At 35.4% G+C, this 19,502-nt stretch overlaps 1 protein-coding gene and 1 non-coding gene across 2 annotated transcripts in view; both read left to right on the top strand.

Moving 5' to 3' along the window:
- The window catches only part of IPO7 (importin 7), a 35,953-nt gene that overhangs the window by 14,560 nt on the left and 1,891 nt on the right, over positions 1-19,502 (top strand). The window contains exons 6-24 of the mRNA XM_075427597.1: positions 238-327; positions 759-853; positions 955-1,039; positions 5,287-5,421; positions 5,712-5,811; positions 6,899-6,975; positions 7,262-7,378; positions 8,230-8,319; positions 8,846-9,011; positions 9,699-9,859; positions 10,652-10,780; positions 12,389-12,455; positions 12,533-12,658; positions 12,968-13,065; positions 14,800-14,895; positions 15,890-16,110; positions 16,216-16,421; positions 17,627-17,833; positions 18,159-18,275. Of these exons, the coding sequence (XP_075283712.1) occupies positions 238-327; positions 759-853; positions 955-1,039; positions 5,287-5,421; positions 5,712-5,811; positions 6,899-6,975; positions 7,262-7,378; positions 8,230-8,319; positions 8,846-9,011; positions 9,699-9,859; positions 10,652-10,780; positions 12,389-12,455; positions 12,533-12,658; positions 12,968-13,065; positions 14,800-14,895; positions 15,890-16,110; positions 16,216-16,421; positions 17,627-17,833; positions 18,159-18,275 (2,383 nt within the window). The remainder of the gene's footprint in view (positions 1-237; positions 328-758; positions 854-954; positions 1,040-5,286; positions 5,422-5,711; positions 5,812-6,898; positions 6,976-7,261; positions 7,379-8,229; positions 8,320-8,845; positions 9,012-9,698; positions 9,860-10,651; positions 10,781-12,388; positions 12,456-12,532; positions 12,659-12,967; positions 13,066-14,799; positions 14,896-15,889; positions 16,111-16,215; positions 16,422-17,626; positions 17,834-18,158; positions 18,276-19,502) is intronic.
- LOC142362117 (small nucleolar RNA SNORA23) lies at positions 8,519-8,699 on the top strand. The gene has a single exon (XR_012764688.1). It is a non-coding gene; the product is annotated as a small nucleolar RNA SNORA23 (small nucleolar RNA).

The following is a 19,502-nucleotide window of genomic DNA, read 5'->3' as shown; positions in this document are numbered from 1 at the left end:
CTCTAGCACCTTTGAGGATATTGAGGATATAGACTAGGTTGTGTTAAGTTCTTCAACCTGTTTTTTTTGAGTCGTTTACTAATCTTTCATGGTAGCTAAGTGTAGACTAAGATTAGAAAGAGCCAAAATTCAAAATTCAAACTGTGATAGTAGCATAGTTTTCAAATTGCTTTATAATAAATTTATTTTGCCTTTTCTGTTTTTTTTGGGTTTTTTTTGTTTGTTTGTTTTATTAAGTACACATTACCTTTGGAGTTGATAAATCAGCAAAACCTGACTGAATGGATAGAAATCTTGAAGACTGTTGTCGATAGGGATGTACCAGCTGTAAGTGGCCTTTGGCTATTTATATCTTTAAGCTTAAATATTTTTCCTTCATTGGAGTGTTTAAAAGTTCAGCTTTTTATTTCTGCATTCTTTTTTCTCAGCAGATGTCAAGAAAATAATTTATTAATCTAAATAGGTTGTTTTAAACAAGCTAGACAAATTTTTGAAAATATGTAACTTGTATGGGAGTTCTGCTGCTTTGAAATTATAGCACAACTTATTTTGATTTCTTGTTTCAGGAATTTGACCATTTATGCAGCATATATCATGTGATTTATTTTTAAATATGGTATACTTTATACTTCTATTAAGTTAGAAGTGCAAATGGCAGGTTAAAAGCAAAATATGCTGTACAGTTGTTCAAAATACATATAATTTGAACTCTTTGTGAATGGTTGGTAGATAATAGGTTTTTTTTTTTTTTTCTAAAGGAAACCCTTCAAGTTGATGAAGATGATAGACCTGAGTTGCCGTGGTGGAAATGCAAGAAGTGGGCTTTGCATATCTTAGCTAGACTTTTTGAGAGGTATTTTCTCTTCCAGTATTATTTTGAAAAAAAACCAAACAAATATTCAAGTCAATAATATTGCTACACCCTTGAATTTGCATACTTGCTTCTAATTCTAGGTATGGAAGCCCTGGTAATGTTTCCAAGGAGTACAGTGAGTTTGCTGAAGTGTTCCTGAAGGCATTTGCTGTTGGTGTTCAACAGGTAAGGAACACCGAATATGGGGGGGTTAGGATAAGTTTAGAATTGGTAGTGATTTCTTATTTCATTATTTTCTGAAAAAGCTGCTTGCTCTTTTTCACGATTGTTGTTTTCTAAGCACGTCTATATGGAAAGCACTAATATCTGCAGGTTAAAAGAAAACAATGATTGAAAAATTAATTGCCACATAGTACAATCCACTGAAAATAGCCTATGCAGCATTGATAATCTGCAAATAGAGTAAATGCTCTCATATAACAAGCCCTCAGATGAGCTTCTGATAAATGCTAAATATTTTTCTCTTTTCTTGGAAGAGATGGGCATAATATTTACGTGGTGTGATTAACCTTTTTACCGACCCTTTTAACTCTGATATAGTTCTTTTTTTGACTCAAAGTCATTAAATAGTAAGTTTTCTAGGCTTCTGCAAAAGCCTGATGGAGCAGAGGTTCACTTACAAACAGGTAAGTCTGGTCGCTTTTCACTCATCTCCCTGTCTGAGGGTTGCCACTTCTGCAGGGTCTGTTATAGACAAAGTGTCTTCTGGATTACAGCAGTTTGTAACCTGATATATTAATGTTACGCCAAGCTGTCCTTGATTTATCTTTATTGGAGTAACTTTATGATTCAGATAGTCCTACCACATGACAGCAACCTACAGGTTTTCCTGAAAGGACAAAATGGATTGGTGGAGCAGAAATTTTTGTCTGCCTCTCTTACAGCGCACATGTTTAAAGTCAGCAATATGAACTTTTTGAACTAGCAAGAAATCCCGTGAATACTGGGAAATTTTTGGGTCTGATTCTCGGGTCCTGGCTCTGCTGGTGGCTTCTGTTCTTTTGAAACAAGTTTATTTATAAAAAAACTTCAAGTAGTTTTTGTCAAATTTCCTTGTATTGGCTCACAAATCTGTTTATATTAAGGTGATTAGGTTGTAAATGTGAATAGACTATTAGCCTGTGAAAATCTCAGGGAGCAGAATGTTTTCTTCAAAGCCTTTATTTTAATCAGAAGAACAGTTCTTAGTTCAGTTTTAGTTTTCTTCGTTTTCATTCCCAATGAAATTAAAATGAATTACAGGACTTTAAAAGAGGAGAAGTAGGGAAAGTATCTCCTAAATGCATGTTTTTAGAATGTCATCCAAAGTATTGAAATGGAAAAGAACATTTGTCATGCTCGGATAAGTGGAGTCAGCATCACCTTCTGAGGTGCTCATCTGTCACCTGTACATGACATCAGACAGATAACTTTTACATGTTCTTTAAGACCTTACTGGTTGCTTTGCATTTCCAAGATAAAATTAAGTTCTGACAAAAGACTCTGTGTGCGAAAGATGTCTTTGAAAAGATAAAATTAAACAGTTCAACAAAATACTTTGTGTTTTTTCTTTACATTATCTTTGAATTAAATTTGATCCTTGCTGTTAATTGCATCTAGTAAACACCAAGAATTCAGTTCTTTAAAATAAATTGCTAAAAGGCAAGACTTTAAAGTGCTTACAGTTTCTTCATATACAATAATGTAACTTGTTTAGAAGTACAGATTAAGGTGCTGTCCTTTATTTCTGTGCGAAAGATAAATCTTGGATGTATGATGAAGAAATTTAATCCTTCAGATAAATGTTATGGAAGATTTTTGAGTAGGATGTATTTCTTTACAAAAATGGGAAATCTGTGAAATACTGAAGAATACAAATTCTGATAATATGCTTGACTGAGTTCTCTTTACTCTTCAAAGTGTACGCACCCTTTTACTAAAGAAGTAATAGATAAATATATGGTATGGGATTACAGGTTATTCAAGTATAAACTTAAGATATACTGCTAATACTATTTTCATAATTACTTCCCATTGATCATTCTTTTTATCTACTCTATATTTTTTTTGTCATGTGCATGTCACCAACACAAAAAAAAGGCAGTACATTCAACATTAGTTCTAGCTAAACTTTCTTAAGCCTGTCCAAAACAGGCTGAGCTGCCTAGCTGGAATACCTTGATTCTTATGCCTTGTGTTAGCAGCTGTTTTGCTCAAGACATTTCTCATTTTGAAAGACCTGATGAGCCAGAACTAAGCCCTAGTTGAACGCTACTGCCTGGTTGTTTGACACAGTTGCAGAATTTTTTTTATTTGCCCTGGAGCTTCCATCCCACATCCTGCTTTTCCTTACTGCAGTTCTTAAACTTTTTCTTCATGTTTTCAATTTCTCATTGCACCTGAATCATGAAACTGCTTAGATTTGTGAAAAGAGAGGACCAAAGCACTTGTCCTAAGTAAGCATGGCTGCAAAGACCATTTGTTAGGCCTCGGCTTTGTCCTCATTTCCAAGGACTATTCCCCATCTCTTCATTGACTGTTAATGAATTTAGGCTTTTCTGTGTGCTGTCCTGTTACATTGGAGAATCTCTCTTTCTCAGAGAAAAAAAAAAAAAAAAAGAAACTTCATATCCTTCTAAAATTCAAATACACCAGCTACCTGAACCTTCTTGTTCCACAGAGAAGATTGTATTGCTGTATGTTAAGTTCTAATTTGCTAAAGACCCAGGATTAATACTTTTGCCTACAACAAAGAACCCGTAATTTATATTTTTTAAATCTTTCCTGAGTTGCCACCATGGTGTGACTTAGGCCATGGAGCGCGTTTCGGATCCATGCATTATAAAAGTACTGTGTTAACATCATATACTCAAAGGTTAATTTCTTTGTTGCTTGTGTTAAAATTTATAAAGGAAGTCAGTCTTTGGAGTGTCATGTACTCTGTGTAAGACCAAGAAATCTCAGTCTTCGTTAGTTTTCCAAATACTTCTGGAAAGACTAAGGCATGTGATGAAGGAAGTTAAATATGTTGCAGAATTGTTTACGTGTTTAATCAATTTTGTTACCAGTTTGTTAGACTCTTTTAACGATTAACATTCTTAATTGTTCCAACTTCAAGAAGCATGTTAGTCTTACCATGTACTCCTGTTTTACTGATTTTGGAAGTTACAAACATCTGTCACTTAAGGTATTGTTTTTGCAGAGAATAATTTTCTGGTTTAGTTAGTTCACAAGAGACTAAAAAGGAATTTTGACGTGTGTATTCTTTGATAATCCTTGAAACAGCTGCAAGTCTGAACATTTGCTCTTTTTTCCTTTCCTATCCTAAGTCAATATCTAATGCCACCAAAGCCTTATACTCAGGTGAGGGTAACAACCAGTAATTTTTTTCTGAAGTCCGGGAGGCTTTTAAACACAAACAGTTAAACTTTGAGGGCTGCTAATGCATCTAGAGCATAAAACCACTTGTAAAAATACAAATTTCATGGTTAAATTTAAACTCAAGTGCAAGGCATCTCCTTTGGGAAGAAGGCTTCAGTGCTTGTGTAATAAATGTTATCAATGGAATTACTTTTCAAAATAATGAATCTGATTTCCCCGAAATGTTTTCTTGGTGAAAGTACAGATTGATGGATATCTTTTCAGTTCCTTCAGTCTCAGATGTTTTAAAAACATTGTCTTATATGAAGAATTAAGTGAAAACCTGGAAATGGAATTTGTCATTTCTCTCCAGTTGGTGCTGCTGCTCTTGGAGGTGCAGTGTTGCCACTGACCCGGATTGGGTTACAAGGAAACCCCCTTGCGTTACCCATACGAAACTTTCCTGTGACCTGGAATTTAATTACTAGTAATGGTCTCATGTCCATTTCATGTCCTTATTCCTGAAGAACCATGGACAAATGTAAATCCCTGTGAATAGTTCTGAATGCCACCTCAGAAGAATTGAGGCCAAAAAGCCAAGGGGAGAGGCTGGTTCATCGTTCTTCATACACATGCATTCTTCGTACAGCGTCATTATTGTAAGGCTGCACATAGGCAAGAGTCGGTAGACTGCCTGAAGTGTATTTTACCAGTGCAGTGTTTGGGCATGAATTTCTGCCCCTAAAATGTGGCAGGATGGGATAATAAACCTTAGAGGAAAAGGTCCCATGGGCTATGCTGGTGATGAATTGGCATGTATGTTTTGTCTTGTTAAAGGATTGTGTTTATAAAAGATGTGCAGCACCTGATACAAGCTGCAAATTGCTTTATAAAATTAGCAATGACATTTAGTAGAAGTATTAGTCAGTACCCATTTTAGTCTAATGAATAAACGGGGGGGGGTTGTTGTATTTAGATGGGTTCTTATGTAGGATTGTGAGGGAGGGTAGAATTCTTCTCTTTAAAATGGTCTGTGCTCAGTATAAGCTATTGATGAGATCTGATTTTTCTAGGTGTTGCTGAAGGTGTTGTATCAATACAAGGAAAAGCAGTACATGGCTCCTAGAGTTCTGCAGCAAACACTGAATTACATCAATCAAGGAGTGTCACATGCAGTCACCTGGAAGAATCTGAAACCTCATATTCAAGTAAACCACTTTCAGGCCTTAATACTTAGATGACTCAGTGGTACATTAGTCAGTGTGTTGTACAGTGTTTTTAGCCTTGCTAGAATTCAAGTTTTAGGGACTGCTATTATAAATTGCTGGTGGAAAGAGTTTAGGCCTGTTTGGTGAGTGTTATCTTGATACATGAGCAAAGCTAGCCAATTTTTTTGTATGAGAAGTGACAGGATGGACAAAATCTGTGAAATACAGGACAGCATGTAGAGATTAATTTAGTAATGCTAGCTTCATTCCAACTTTTTTCTTTGTTGCAGGGAATTATCCAAGATGTTATTTTTCCATTGATGTGCTATACAGATGCTGATGAAGAGCTTTGGCAAGAAGATCCGTATGAATATATTCGCATGAAATTTGGTGAGAATTTGAAATCTACTCATGTTAAAATATAAATTCACACAAAGATGGGATTTTTGTAGTTTTTTGTGAAAATAGAGATGGCTTTAGTCTTTAAAAGGAGAAGAAAAACAGTTTGTATTGTCCAAATACTGTAACTTCATATAGTGAACTTTTGGATATACTGGTGGAAATGACAGATAACATATGACAATCAACAATGACATAGGTGTTTCTGCACTTCAAAACATAGCTAATTTTGACAGTTACAGAGTTTTTAGTTTGATAAGTCAAACAGTCCAGGTCTTGCTAGCAATAATTACATATGTTTAATGTTATTAAAAGTTTATGCTTTACAACAGCTAATATTTCAGGCTCTGGACTTTTTACGATCTTAAGGAATTTCACACATGGCATAGTTCAGAACAGATTTACTGTAATAGTAAATGAAACATTATGAAGTAAGCCTAGCATTCCAGACTTAGGTGTAATTTCATCTCCTGTGGCTTGGTACTTTGTTTTTGGGGTTTACATCAGTCTGTGCAGTCCTTTCAGGCTGGGGAAGAATGAATATACTTTGGACTTCCTGAACAAGTTCTTCCTTCCACTAGGACTTTTATGTGGCTAGAACAAGGAATCTTGATGGGTTTTGGAGTTTCTTATCCCTCAGTTCAGAGTCAGACCTGTAAACAGTACAGGTATTATACAAGGCTCTGATAATCTTCTGCATAGAAATAAGAAACTAAGCATATTTAACTCATCAATTATGTGTGCTTGCCTGTACAGCAAATAACATATATGTGAAAAATTGACTGCCGTGTCTTGCTTCTATTGTTAGAACAGGTTTATCTTAAAATTAAGGAAGATGTACAATTTCAAATCAGACACGTAGAGCCAGTGATCGCGAAAAAGGTGAAACGTGTCAGGAATCTCCAGCCATTTGTTACCGTTGTTTGGTCTTGGAATAACTGTAGTAAGAAAGCATAATTAATCACCTGAAAAGAATATTGTTGTTCTTTTTATTTCATATTAAATCATTAGATTACATTAAGATCATGAACTGTAGTAAAGAAACAAAATTTATAGCTGCTATATGTTTACTTAATAGATGTATTTGAAGACTTCATTTCTCCCACAACTGCTGCTCAGACGTTATTGTTTACATCATGTAGTAAACGGAAAGAGGTAATCTGTTCAAGAATTTTACTTAAATACATTAATTAGATTTAGCTTATAGTCTCCATTTGCTGAAAGAACTACTAATAAAAGTTTTCATTTTCTGCTCTGTCGTATCAAAATACACTAAAATTTATCATTCCTCTCATTTACTTTTACTTGCTATTAAAATATTATCCAAATTCCAGACTTGGAGCACGTTATTGTTATTAGAGATTTAAGCATTTCAGAGTACTGAGACTGGTACCTGAAACGATTGACTGAAATATTGTGACTAACCTTCAATGTAATCTAGGTCTTGCAGAAGACAATGGGCTTTTGTTATCAGATCCTTACGGAGCCAAATGCTGACCCTCGTAAGAAGGATGGTGCTTTACATATGATTGGTTCTTTGGCTGAAATTCTCCTAAAAGTAAGCATAACAAATCTGGTGGTTCTTTTGGTTCTTTTTTCCCTCTTTTCCTTTCTTTCACATATAGTGTCTCAGAAGAAATGAGAATAGCTCATTGAGTTTACAGGTTCTTTTGGTTCTTTTTTCCCTCTTTTCCTTTCTTTCACATATAGTGTCTCAGAAGAAATGAGAATAGCTCATTGAGTTTACAGGGGTTTTTTTAAAGCTGTTGAATTTAATTGCTTTGGTTTTGTTTTCAGCTTAATTACACAAGTTCTATTAGGTCATGTTCAAGTTAAGATGATTGTTTTAAGTTCCTTTAAGTTCTCTGCTTCTAGTAAGAATTGCTACATCGTTTCCTGTGCTACACTTAACTACATTCCATTTTTTTGTGGAAGAAAGGAAAAAAATCCATCCAGTGTGGGGCTGTTGATTTAATGAGATCTTTTCTGTGTAGAGAAGATAGGAAATAAAGTGAAATTAGCAACCTTGCTCAATTAGAATGGTTGTAAAACAGATGCAGGGTATGGACTTGTATTTGGATCATGACTCTCAGAAGTTTCCCTGACCACTTTTGCTTTTGATACCAGAGTAATGTACTGCCAAGCAAAAAGTGTCTCGAGGAGTCAAAAAATGATAGGAAGAAAGTGTCACTATTTTGACTGAAAATTATAAAAGTCGATGTAGGATGCAAGTTTAATTACTAATATGGGATTTCATTGTTGCTTAACAGACTTTAATAAAGGAGGAAGTTAAAAGTCTGAGGGTTTTGTTATGCTGTTCACACTTTTATATATGACATTTTTACTGGATTAAAAATGCATTTTTACATAAAGTTTTAAACTGATGTGTTTCTATTCATATTCTGACAGAAGAAGATATATAAAGATCAGATGGAGTATATGCTGCAGAATCATGTGTTCCCTCTCTTCAGCAGTGAGCTGGGTTACATGCGAGCACGGGTAAGGAGGTGTAAGATTTACTGTTAAGATAAACTGTCTGATCCAGCTGAAGAGTTCAGGAATATTCTTTATATTTTTCCCTCTAACAAATGCACTCCTCTCTGCACCTGTTCTGTAATAAATTGTATGCTTATTTCAGAGATTAGTACTAGTCTTTACATGTGATTGTAGATAGCTACTGTGTAATTTTAAAATGGCTGCAGAATTGTGTGCATAGTTTCCATCTGTGTCTGGTGGTATGGTCTGCTTGTGTTTTGCATTTAGACTGTACTGCTCACACAAAACCTGTGGCCAAAGACGAACTTGAGATCATAGTACTGGTCTGGTGATGTCTGTAAGACAAGCCTCCCAGTGGCCAGCCTCCACAATCTCAAACATCTTCATCTATCAGAGTTTTACAGTATCTTTGTTCAACATTAGTTGTACTTCAGATTTAATAATCTGTGAGGGTTGTGGGTATACAAGTAGTCAATAATCCTGTTTGTAGGTTTTGTAACTCTGAATTTGTTCGATGTCTTTTTTCCAGGCTTGTTGGGTTCTTCATTATTTTTGTGAAGTCAAATTTAAGAGTGACCAGAATCTCCAGACAGCTTTAGAACTCACAAGACGGTGTCTGATAGATGATAGGGAAATGCCTGTAAAAGTGGAAGCTGCAATAGCACTTCAAGTTCTGATCAGTAATCAAGAGAAAGGTAGTCCTATTTTCTTAAAGCTACAGCAAGCTTTACTGGAATAGGCATTAATATTGCAATGTTCAGGGAGACTTGTTCTCTTCTTTCATGATGTTAATTTACTTCTTGCAATTGTAATTTGTAATCACTTATTGTAATTTTTCAGCTGCAAAAATTTTATAAATAACATCACAGTTTCATGGTACAATAAAATCAGTTATACGGTACCTAATCACTGAATGAGGAATACAGTGGTGATATATCGGTCTCAGCATACATTCATTCATGTTCAAATTTATTTTTTTAAAAAAAGTTTTCTTTATCCTAGCAGGGTTTACATTGCTTAGTATTCCTGAAGCTGACATAAAAGCCCCAAAACAAATATAAGTTCTATATCAAATACTTCAGCAGATTTGACAAAAATGCATATGTACCTCTTCCTGTTCAAATTAAAATTTGCATTGATAAGTAATCTTGCATTCCATGCAGTCTTTAGATCTCTGATTTTCATACTTCAGTTGTGATCCTCTTGGTATACATTTTTATTAAAAAATTGTTCTGAATGTTAGTATTGTTAGTAAGATTTATACTACCCATGGTTTTGACATATTAATGCTGAAGCACTAAATATTAATAAAGTATATATTGACTGTCTTATACTGTAGTTTTGTAAGAATGTCAATTCAAATATTTCCACTTGTTTTACAGCTAAAGAATATATTACTCCATTCATTAGACCAGTAATGCAAGCTTTACTCCATATTATAAGAGAGACTGAAAATGATGATCTTACTAATGTGATTCAGAAGATGATCTGTGAATATAGTGAAGAAGTTACCCCAATTGCAGTAGAAATGACACAGCATTTGGTAAGACTTTCTGATGACTTAGGAAGATGTTGAATATGTGCCAGATTGGTATTTAAAATTAAGATAGTTGTCTGTCAATCAATAGCTGTTGTTACTCCAGTCTGCTTAAGTGCAGTAATTTTCTTCTACGTTCAGACTGTTTTTTCTCAAAAGTGGCTTCATAACTTGAACAAAATGAAAATTTCGAAGAACGATTGTAGAAATATTTGAAAAATTTTTATACATATTTTCTCCTGATAGTGTTAATAATTAATTTTTGGTAGCACATTTTAGGTAGTCTCTACAATGTGACTTAGATTTTCTGTTCTAAAATGGGAAATTAAAGAGCAGATTTTTAACAAAATTTTGGTGTGAAAATAATGTTATGTTGTATGTAATGTGAAAATAAAATTTAATTTGCAGGAAAAATTCAGAGCCTGAACAGCTGTATCTAGCAAGTTGTGCTAATGGTTTCAAAAGCAGAGGTCAGCTCAGTGCTTCCCTATTAAAGGCCCTTGCCTTGGAGTTGAAATTAAATTGTTTGTCCTCTCTGGGAATGCCTGCAAAGTGGTCCAGTCTAGTTCAACCAATTAAATCTTGTGTCAGAAAAACTTTACTCATAGAAAATTTATTCTTTTTCATGGAAACTAATGTAATTTATGTCTTTTTATTCTAATATTCATATACTTTTTCTTAGCAGAAGTCCTCCTTAAATTGTGTAGAATACCAGACTTGCACAATTGTTCTTAATCTCCAAACAGTTAAATGTCAGTTAAATGACATATTTATGGGTTGTTTTGCTATTACATGCAGGCAATGACATTTAACCAGGTGATCCAGACTGGACCAGATGAAGAGGGCAGTGATGACAAAGCAGTGACAGCAATGGGAATCTTGAATACTATTGATACACTTCTCAGTGTGGTTGAAGATCACAAGGAAGTAAGTAAAAATAACTTTAAAGCTAATATATATTGTTTAAGACGCTGCAAGTCCTTTGTAGTTCTGGTGTTCCTGGTACTGCTACCTGAAAAACTGTCCTTTCAGCCAAAAATATCTTAAAACAGGAAACAGTGAAGCACTTACACAATAAAGTTGTAACAGAGTGGGTCACATTTCTGACACAGTATGTGTAGTAATAAGGCATAAATGTTGCCACAGTATTTCCCATAAAAATCTGGGTTCTTGTTAAAAAATGTGGAAGCAACTTGTCTCTAACAGGTGGAACTCTGTCAGCTCAGCTGCGAAAACTCATCTGATATGATGAGGTCTGCTCTTCAGAGAAAATAGTTAAAACATCAGTTAGCTTTGAACATTGTCTCTGCTGACTTAATTTGCTCTGTGCAACAGAATCGATGCCTATGCATACAGCTGTTGTGGCTATACTAAATGATAGTCTTGTTTACCTGCCTAATTTGCACTGCAGAATTCTCCAGTGTGATGAAAACTTGTTATTTAGTTTTGTTGTACTGAACGGACTAACTTCTGTCCAGAGTACAGCTCATTCGAAAGATGCTATTGTTGATAAAAATCCTTCTTGAGAAAGCCAGCTACTGGTTTTTTGATAAATAGATTATAGGTTTATAGTGACTAAACAGTTCAGTAATAAACTGGACTCTCAGGGCTCTGAAGACTTTACTAAGGAAGCAGCATAGTACGAATTCTGGATGCCAAAGGTCAGAATCTGGTGCTGCCATGCAATAAACCAAGGATCAGTTCAGTCATTTACTTGTTGCTAAAGCTGCTCAGCAAGCTTTTCATGTACTTGTTTTTGTCAGCAAATTCTTACTATCTAAATTAAAAGTTTGTGTAACAGTATGCTAGTCCTGAGGAACTAAATTGTAAAACATTGATCAGTAAACATTTATATTTAGAGACATCTCACACAGGATGACCAGTGTTCCAAGAGATAAGGTATTTAGCTGGTTAGTTTCAAATCCTATTCTGCATAGCTGAGACCAGAAGCTCAACCCGTATTTGTCCTTGCGCAAGGTAAGTGCCCTAAACAGGATAATGACTGTTTTGTTAGCTGCTCCAGGGACTAATAAATACAATTTGGGAAGAGTGTCTGAATCTGTAGAGCAAGACTGATTGTCCACATACCGTGTGAACATCCTAAGCTAGGTTTAGGAAGTGGTTTGGTATTTGTTTGGGTTTGGTTTTTGAAATTTCACTTTTCCGGAACAGCAAATACTTTGTGCAACTTCCATTGCTTACCCCTTTGATATATACATTTACTTACTGTGTTTTAACGGTACTGAACTGTTGCATAGGGTTACTGTCAGGGTTTTCTTTTTAAAAGTTATCCTATAATGAGATTTTTCCAATATTCAAATAATATTCCAAAACCACCTTGTATTAATAGCTATCTTACAAATCCTTAGCTAAAAAGTGCTGCTTTTACACATTTAGTGCTCTAAAATGTGAGAAATCATTTGAATTTTTTTTAGAAGACTATATTGTCTAAATAGAAACTGCTTTGAGTTACTTTATTTAAGATGTGTTTAATGTCAACTCCATTGAAAACAGTCATAAATTTCCTTTTTTCAGATTACCCAGCAGCTGGAAGGGATCTGTTTACAAGTTATTGGAACAGTTTTGCAGCAGCATGTATTAGGTATTTGTAATTTTGTTGGCTTATTTTTTAAGTCTGTAGGCTTGGCATTAAATTTACCTAGATTCTGTTTGTTTTAGAGTTCTATGAGGAGATCTTTTCCTTGGCTCATAGTCTGACCTGTCAACAAGTTTCTGCACAAATGTGGCAGCTTCTTCCTCTTGTTTTTGAAGTCTTTCAGCAGGATGGCTTTGATTATTTTACTGGTAAGTAATACAAATAAATCAGAAAGCCAAATGGTTTCATACATGTGATTTCAACCATACAATTAGTTGCATTTTGATTGAAATGCTAGGAGAACACTGAAGTGCACTTACACTAGAAGTGTTTTATTCTGCTGTTGCTGCAACCAGACTTGTTTTGCTACTAAGGCATCTGTGACTAGATACATGCTTATCTTGACAAACATTAAGCAAGAACTGTAACTAATACATAGATTTCAACCTGATTTGAACAGCTTGTCTAATAAAACATGCAAACAATATCTAACTGTGATAATGCTTCTTTTAATACAGACATGATGCCTCTCTTGCATAATTATGTTACTGTTGATACAGATACACTTCTGTCAGACACAAAATATCTTGAAATGATCTACAGTATGTGCAAGAAGGTAAGTGGATTCCTTTGTGATAACAAAGAATCAATAAAAAGTGTCAAGAGTATGGGGCCAGACTCTTTTCAGTGGTGCCCAGTGACAGGACAAGGGGCAACGGGCACAAACTGAAGCATAGGAAGTTCCATCTGAACACAAGGAAGAACTTCTTTACTTTGAGGGTGACGGAGCACTGAACAGGCAGCACAGAGGGGTTGTGGATTCTCCTTCTCTGGAGATATTCAAAACCCACCTGGATGTGGTCCTGTGCAGCCTGCTGTAGGAGACCCTGCTTCAGCAGGGGGGTTGGACTAGATGATCCCCAGAGGTCCCTTCCAACCTCTTCCATTCTGTGATTCTGAAAACCTGTGATCTCTGAAGTAATACACTGTTAAACTGAGCACAACAACAGCAAACTGTAAAACGGAAGAATTTTGAAGTCTGTTCTTAAAGCATTATGCTACGCAATTACTAAGTTATTTCAGAGAAATTTAAAGAGGTTGCATCAAATTTGAGATACATGCTTTTGCTAAAAGGGAGAAATAAATCATACACAAAAAAAGCAGATGAAACAACCCAGGGTTTTATGCATGTGTGTTTTGTGTAATACACGTTGTGCATATGGGCATGCAAAACACGTCTATGCATATTGCAAAAGATAGATGGTCTCTTTTGTCTCGGATTGGTTGCCTCACTATGGCTAGGATACCACATACAATATCTATGCTAAAGGTCTTAAATCCATTATCTAAAACAAGTGGAGTAGGGATGGAAAGTATAGAGGGATAGGAATAGGAAATTGCTTTCCTAAGTTCATGCCAAGTCAGTGATGAAAGCTGAGAGTGGAATGCAGTTCTGACTCAGTCCAGTCATTTTTGGGCCGTGTTTCTGTACTTAACTCAGCTTCTCAGCTCCTGTGTATTATAGGTAGCTGCCAGCTGGGCTTTCTTTATGCAATCAATATGTAGAATACAAGGGTTTCCAGAATGTTAGCCCTATGCGAGGAAATGATTCCTTCTTTATAAGATGCTGTTAATATTTTATAATCTTTAATAGTAATCTGTGGGTATTGCAGTTTTCCATTTCTGGATATCATCTGTTGTGTCTGTATAAGAACCACGGTGAACTGTCAGCTGCCCTGACCGTGATATTTCCTGAGCAATTCTTTTGAAGGTGTTTAAATATTATAGTGAATAACTCTTGCCAGCCTTTATCTGAAAACAATTTGCAACCAGGCTGATTAGGCTGATTGTAAATACTTGAACATTTTATGTATATAGAAAAGAAAATTAGCCTGTTATAACCTCTTAGTGATTAGCGTTTTATTAGCTGAGCACAGTGAATCTTTAACACAGAAGTTTTAGGTATTGCGTGGTCTCCCACTGGATATCCCAAACTTGTAAATAAAATTTTTACAAAATTCAGTACATGAGCGTAAGAAAAATTTTTTGTGTGTGGAAATAAACCTTTGCAAAATGACATCTGCTGCTTATTACAGTTAATGTTGTAAGCTCTGTGTCCATAGAGTTACTGAATATTTGAACATGTAGTTTAGTTTTACCTGCCTTCAGCAGTGTTACAGTCTCTAGTTGTGATACTGAGCCATTGCTGTAGATTTGGCTGCTTCACTGATAGATGTTTATGCTAGCATTGTAATAGACTGGGTAAATTTATATCAGATTTTCAAAGCAAAGCAGTATATAGAAAATACTTCTTGAAGGGATATCATGAATGGCAATTCTTATTTTTCAGGTCCTTACAGGAGTTGCTGGAGAAGATGCAGAATGTCATGCAGCAAAGCTGTTAGAAGTAATTATTCTTCAGTGTAAAGGGCGTGGCATTGATCAGGTTACTATAATATTTAATAAATGTTTTATTCTCAATATTAATTGATTATGTGTTAACATGAGTTACATTTTGAGGAGTTTGCGTAGCGTGACTAGTAATCCTGTCTTCTGCTTCAATGTCACAAGTCCTACTGCTTGCTCAGTTAACAGCTCTGCAAAGATTGTTATTGCGCACTTTGTCTCAAGAGTTTAGGACACTGCAAAACTCAGTGTAAAGTGTTTTTGTGAATCTGGAAAAGTACTATTTTAGGAGCATCTTGGTTCTGAAAGTTGACTAATTAAATTAATGCTAGTGAATATTTCATGAAAATTATTCAATCTGTCAAGTTAATAGCCTTGAAATAAATAAGAATAAAAATGAAGCTCCTAGAATCCAAATTAATGTCATAGAGGAATAAAGGACTTCATTATGCACATACAGAAGTTGCAGCTTGAGAGATGAATTTGTGTGCTTCCATTGTGTACGTGATGAGCACTGCATAACAGCTATTTAAACATTTTTTGCATGCTTTTTAATATTTGTGGACATGTCCTTGGAAACATTAATTTATTTGAAAGAAAATCTTCTATAGTGAATTTTTTTTTCAGCGTGGCATGTCTGAAGAGAATATTCCTTTGAATAGCTGTTTTCTTGGAATATTAGTAATGTCTCTTGAGTTTGTTGTAGATATTAAAAAAGATTAAGTTGATTTTTCTGAAATTCCTAGTGTACGCATTTCCTCTAGTTTTAATTTTTAAAACATGAGGTATAGAACTAGGAAGTACACCTACTATGTATGTCACAAAATCCATGTGCTCGGGGTAGATTAAATCTTTTCACCTTTTCATTTCATCTTCACATATGACTTCTGATGGCAAAAAAAATTATTCCCATTTTGTGCCCTCTGTATTTATGCACCAGACTGGTTTTATGCCATTTGTCAACATTAGTGTGAAATACAGAACTACAGAATTAATTTTTGATCACTGATGTTGTAATGTTTCTATCTCTTTAGTGCATACCCTTATTTGTGGAAGCTGCATTAGAGAGGTTGACCAGAGAAGTAAAAACAAGTGAACTGCGAACAATGTGCCTCCAGGTTGCCATAGCTGCTTTGTATTACAATCCTCATCTACTATTAAATACATTGGAAAATCTTCGTTTTCCCAATAATGTGGAGCCTGTCACTAGTCACTTCATAACACAGTGGCTTAATGATGTGGACTGTTTCTTGGGGTAAGTGTTTCTGATTTTGAAGATTGTTCTCTGTGATACACCTCTATATTACCTGCTTGTAAATTGTAACAATATTTGTAACTTTTTTACTGTTTTGTTTTGTAGACTGCATGATAGAAAGATGTGCGTGCTTGGCTTATGTGCTCTTATTGATCTGGAGCAAATACCACAGGTTCTAAATCAAGTTGCTGGCCAGATTCTGCCAGCTTTTATCCTTTTATTTAATGGATTGAAAAGAGCATATGCGTGTCATGCAGAGCATGAAAATGACAGTGATGATGATGATGAAGCTGAAGAAGATGAGGAAACAGGTATGGAAACTGAAGCATCGCTGTTACTTTGTGTTTTTCATTTTTTCTGATGGAGATGCCGAGTTCCTTTGTGGAATTCTTCAGAGTTCCCTAATTCGAAAAATCAAAAGTTGCGGTAGAACACTGGACATCTTGTAACGACTTTCAAGTATATCTGACTTACTTTCCAGTCCCTCTTGAAAACTAACTTCCTAGGCTGAGTCTCTTTGAAGTCCCATCAAGCTAGCTTTTGTGTGTGGACGCTGTCATTGCACAAAGGAATTATTACTGGGGTATGTTTCCCATTTGAGTGAGGGGTAAGAGTCAGTAGAAGGAGTTTCGAGGAATCTTTCTAATCCATTATACAGTTTGGACTGTATCTTACAGACTGTCCCATGAGCTTGCCAGTGTTTTCGCTGTGTATTGAAAATTACAGTTCTTGGGATTCCCCACCCCAGTCTAATGTAACCTCAACTTTATCAGCCTTTATAGACTTTCTTCTTCATACAGTCGTTTCACAAACTTTCACATTTTGTGCCGTCTTCTTTATAGGAAGTTCAGAATTACCTGCAACTTTCCCATACTTCTTTCTTCCACCTTTCTCTGTACTCTGCTTAAGCTTTTAGTTCTTGCTCTGTACTTTTATCTTTCCATCATCAGCCTGGTGTCTCTGTGAGTGAGTGTTTGAAACGGTTTTCCACACTCAGAGTGGAAATCTGTTGGTTTTCATCTATCTCCTTAAAGCCCGGTTTCTTTTTGTTCTCTGCTGTTGAATTCTGGACTCTTCAGCCTATTGTCATTATAGATCATTCATACTATTACATTTTGTATTTCTCAAGAGTTCTTTTCAACAGCCCTTTTGAATTTGCCTTTAAAAGTGTTTTCATCAAATTATTTCAGACTTTCTTTGGAGCATGAATATTGCTTTGCTTAATGTTTCACCAAGTGCAGTTCCAAACTGTCTGTATGTACATTTTTCTGTATAAATTTTTATAACAAGAAGATTTTCCTTTCCCACTTAACACAGTTAGTGTGAGAGAAGACTGTCTGGTGGGGGGAAGAGCATGACACTAGGAGAGGAGTTAAATGAGCTTCCCCCTTTCTAATCTGCCCTATACTGTTACCAGTTCCATCAGTTGCCTGTTTTGCATAATCACCTATCTTCCTAAAGAGTTGTTCTTACTATTCTCAAAATAAAATTTTTTTGTGTGTGATGTTTAACTCAGAGGAATTGGGGAGTGACGAAGATGACATTGATGAAGATGGTCAAGAATATTTAGAAATTCTAGCAAAACAGGCAGGTGAAGATGGAGATGATGAAGACTGGGAAGAAGATGATGCTGAAGAGACTGCTTTGGAAGGCTATTCCACAATTATTGATGATGAAGACAACCCTATTGATGAATATCAGATATTTAAAACAATTTTTCAGAGTAAGTAACTTTTATTTCCTTTATATTTTAACTTAAGTTTAGTGTATACCATTATAAACTAGAATGTGTTGAAAGTTTCCAAACAGGTTTTCCAATATGTGCTTTGAACGAGGTGAAGCTATCATTAGAGTGGGGGGAGACGCTTCAATGAATTTGCAGTGGGAGGGAAGAGGTCAGAGGTTGTATTAGTGTTTTTAAGTGTCTTGAATTATGTAACCCTAACAGAATATTATTCTGATTAAAATGGTAGTGAGTTAGTAAGCTTTGAGTTACAGAACATTTTAATGAACGCTTTCCTTTTGCTTATGTTTCCTTTCTCTTGCAGCAATTCAGAATCGTAACCCTGTGTGGTACCAAGCTTTGACACAGGGTCTTAATGAAGAACAAAGAAAACAATTGCAGGACATAGCAACTCTGGCAGATCAGAGGCGGGCAGCACATGGTATTTTTTCCCCTTTATACCATTAATTGCTTCTTTTTTTGTTTGAATGTTGTTTATGTGCTCAAGAAGTATAATACAGAAAATGCCTATAATTCAAGCCTGATAATGTTTTCATCAAAGCAGGGTTGTTTTACGCTCCAGAGATGTTTGAAATCTCTTAAGATTGTCAGGTCACAAAGCCTCAATGCACAAATTGTGTGGCATACCACAGGTGTAAGGAATGATAGAAACATCTTAATGAAGTGGCCAAGTAAATAAAAGCATGTTTGTTGTAATTGCTTGGATTTTAAAACAATTGATTACCTGAAGGTGGATGAACTCTAGATATGGTAACAAACACATTAAGTGGCTGACAAATTATATCCTGATATGACCTAGTCCAGCTGGGATAGTCTGATTCTATGGGTTGTAAAATACCAAATTATGGAAGTAGTATCCATCTGTAAAGCTACATCATTAAGCCTATTAAATATTTCAGATTGTTATTCTTCAGTACAGATAATACAAATTTAAAAGTACAGGAAGTGGGCAGATCTTCAGGGGTTTTTTTTCCCCCAAGTTTTCCCAGGTCTTTGAGAGTAAGCGAGTTTTCAAGCCTGAATTTTGAGTGATCAGTCCAGTCTCATATCGTGCATCTTATTGAGCAATTACTACTAAATGTTTTAAAATAGAAGTTCAGAAATCTTTCAGTTAAAAGATTAGTAGTAAGAATGCACATTTTGTAAGTACCTGTTGTCAGAAAACAGCCTACATTACCTTACAAAGCTTGTTAAGTGTCCAGAGTGATCCACTTTTATTGGTTATAAAATACAGTTTCACTGTGACCCCTGTCAAGCACTAGATGTCATGCTGATGAGGCTATATACTACTTGTACCTTTTATGAAAAAGAATTCCTTTTTTTCCAGCTGATTATTCACAGAGCAAGTTAGGTTCATATTGTGAAGTTTAACTTAGGCAACTAGATCCTTACAGTAAATTCTTGCACACTATCAGAGCATACTGATACTCCATGTAGGCTACCTACCACACATGGGGACATGCAGTTAGAAGGATTTGGAATATAATTTTCTGTCATGAATGTAGCTAAGAATTTCCATAAGCTAAGAGATTTGTCTTCCTCTGCACTATGGAGCCTGGAGGGGACAAAGTGGTGGTCCCCAGGTCATGTTTTCCCCCGCCCTTCATCAGCTATGGCAATATTTTTTTTTGGCCTTTCCAAAGAAACA

The sequence above is a fragment of the Opisthocomus hoazin genome, chromosome 7 (genome assembly GCF_030867145.1).
Source record: "Opisthocomus hoazin isolate bOpiHoa1 chromosome 7, bOpiHoa1.hap1, whole genome shotgun sequence".
NCBI lineage: Eukaryota > Metazoa > Chordata > Aves > Opisthocomiformes > Opisthocomidae > Opisthocomus > Opisthocomus hoazin.
This window is presented reverse-complemented; position numbering and strand designations above follow the sequence as displayed.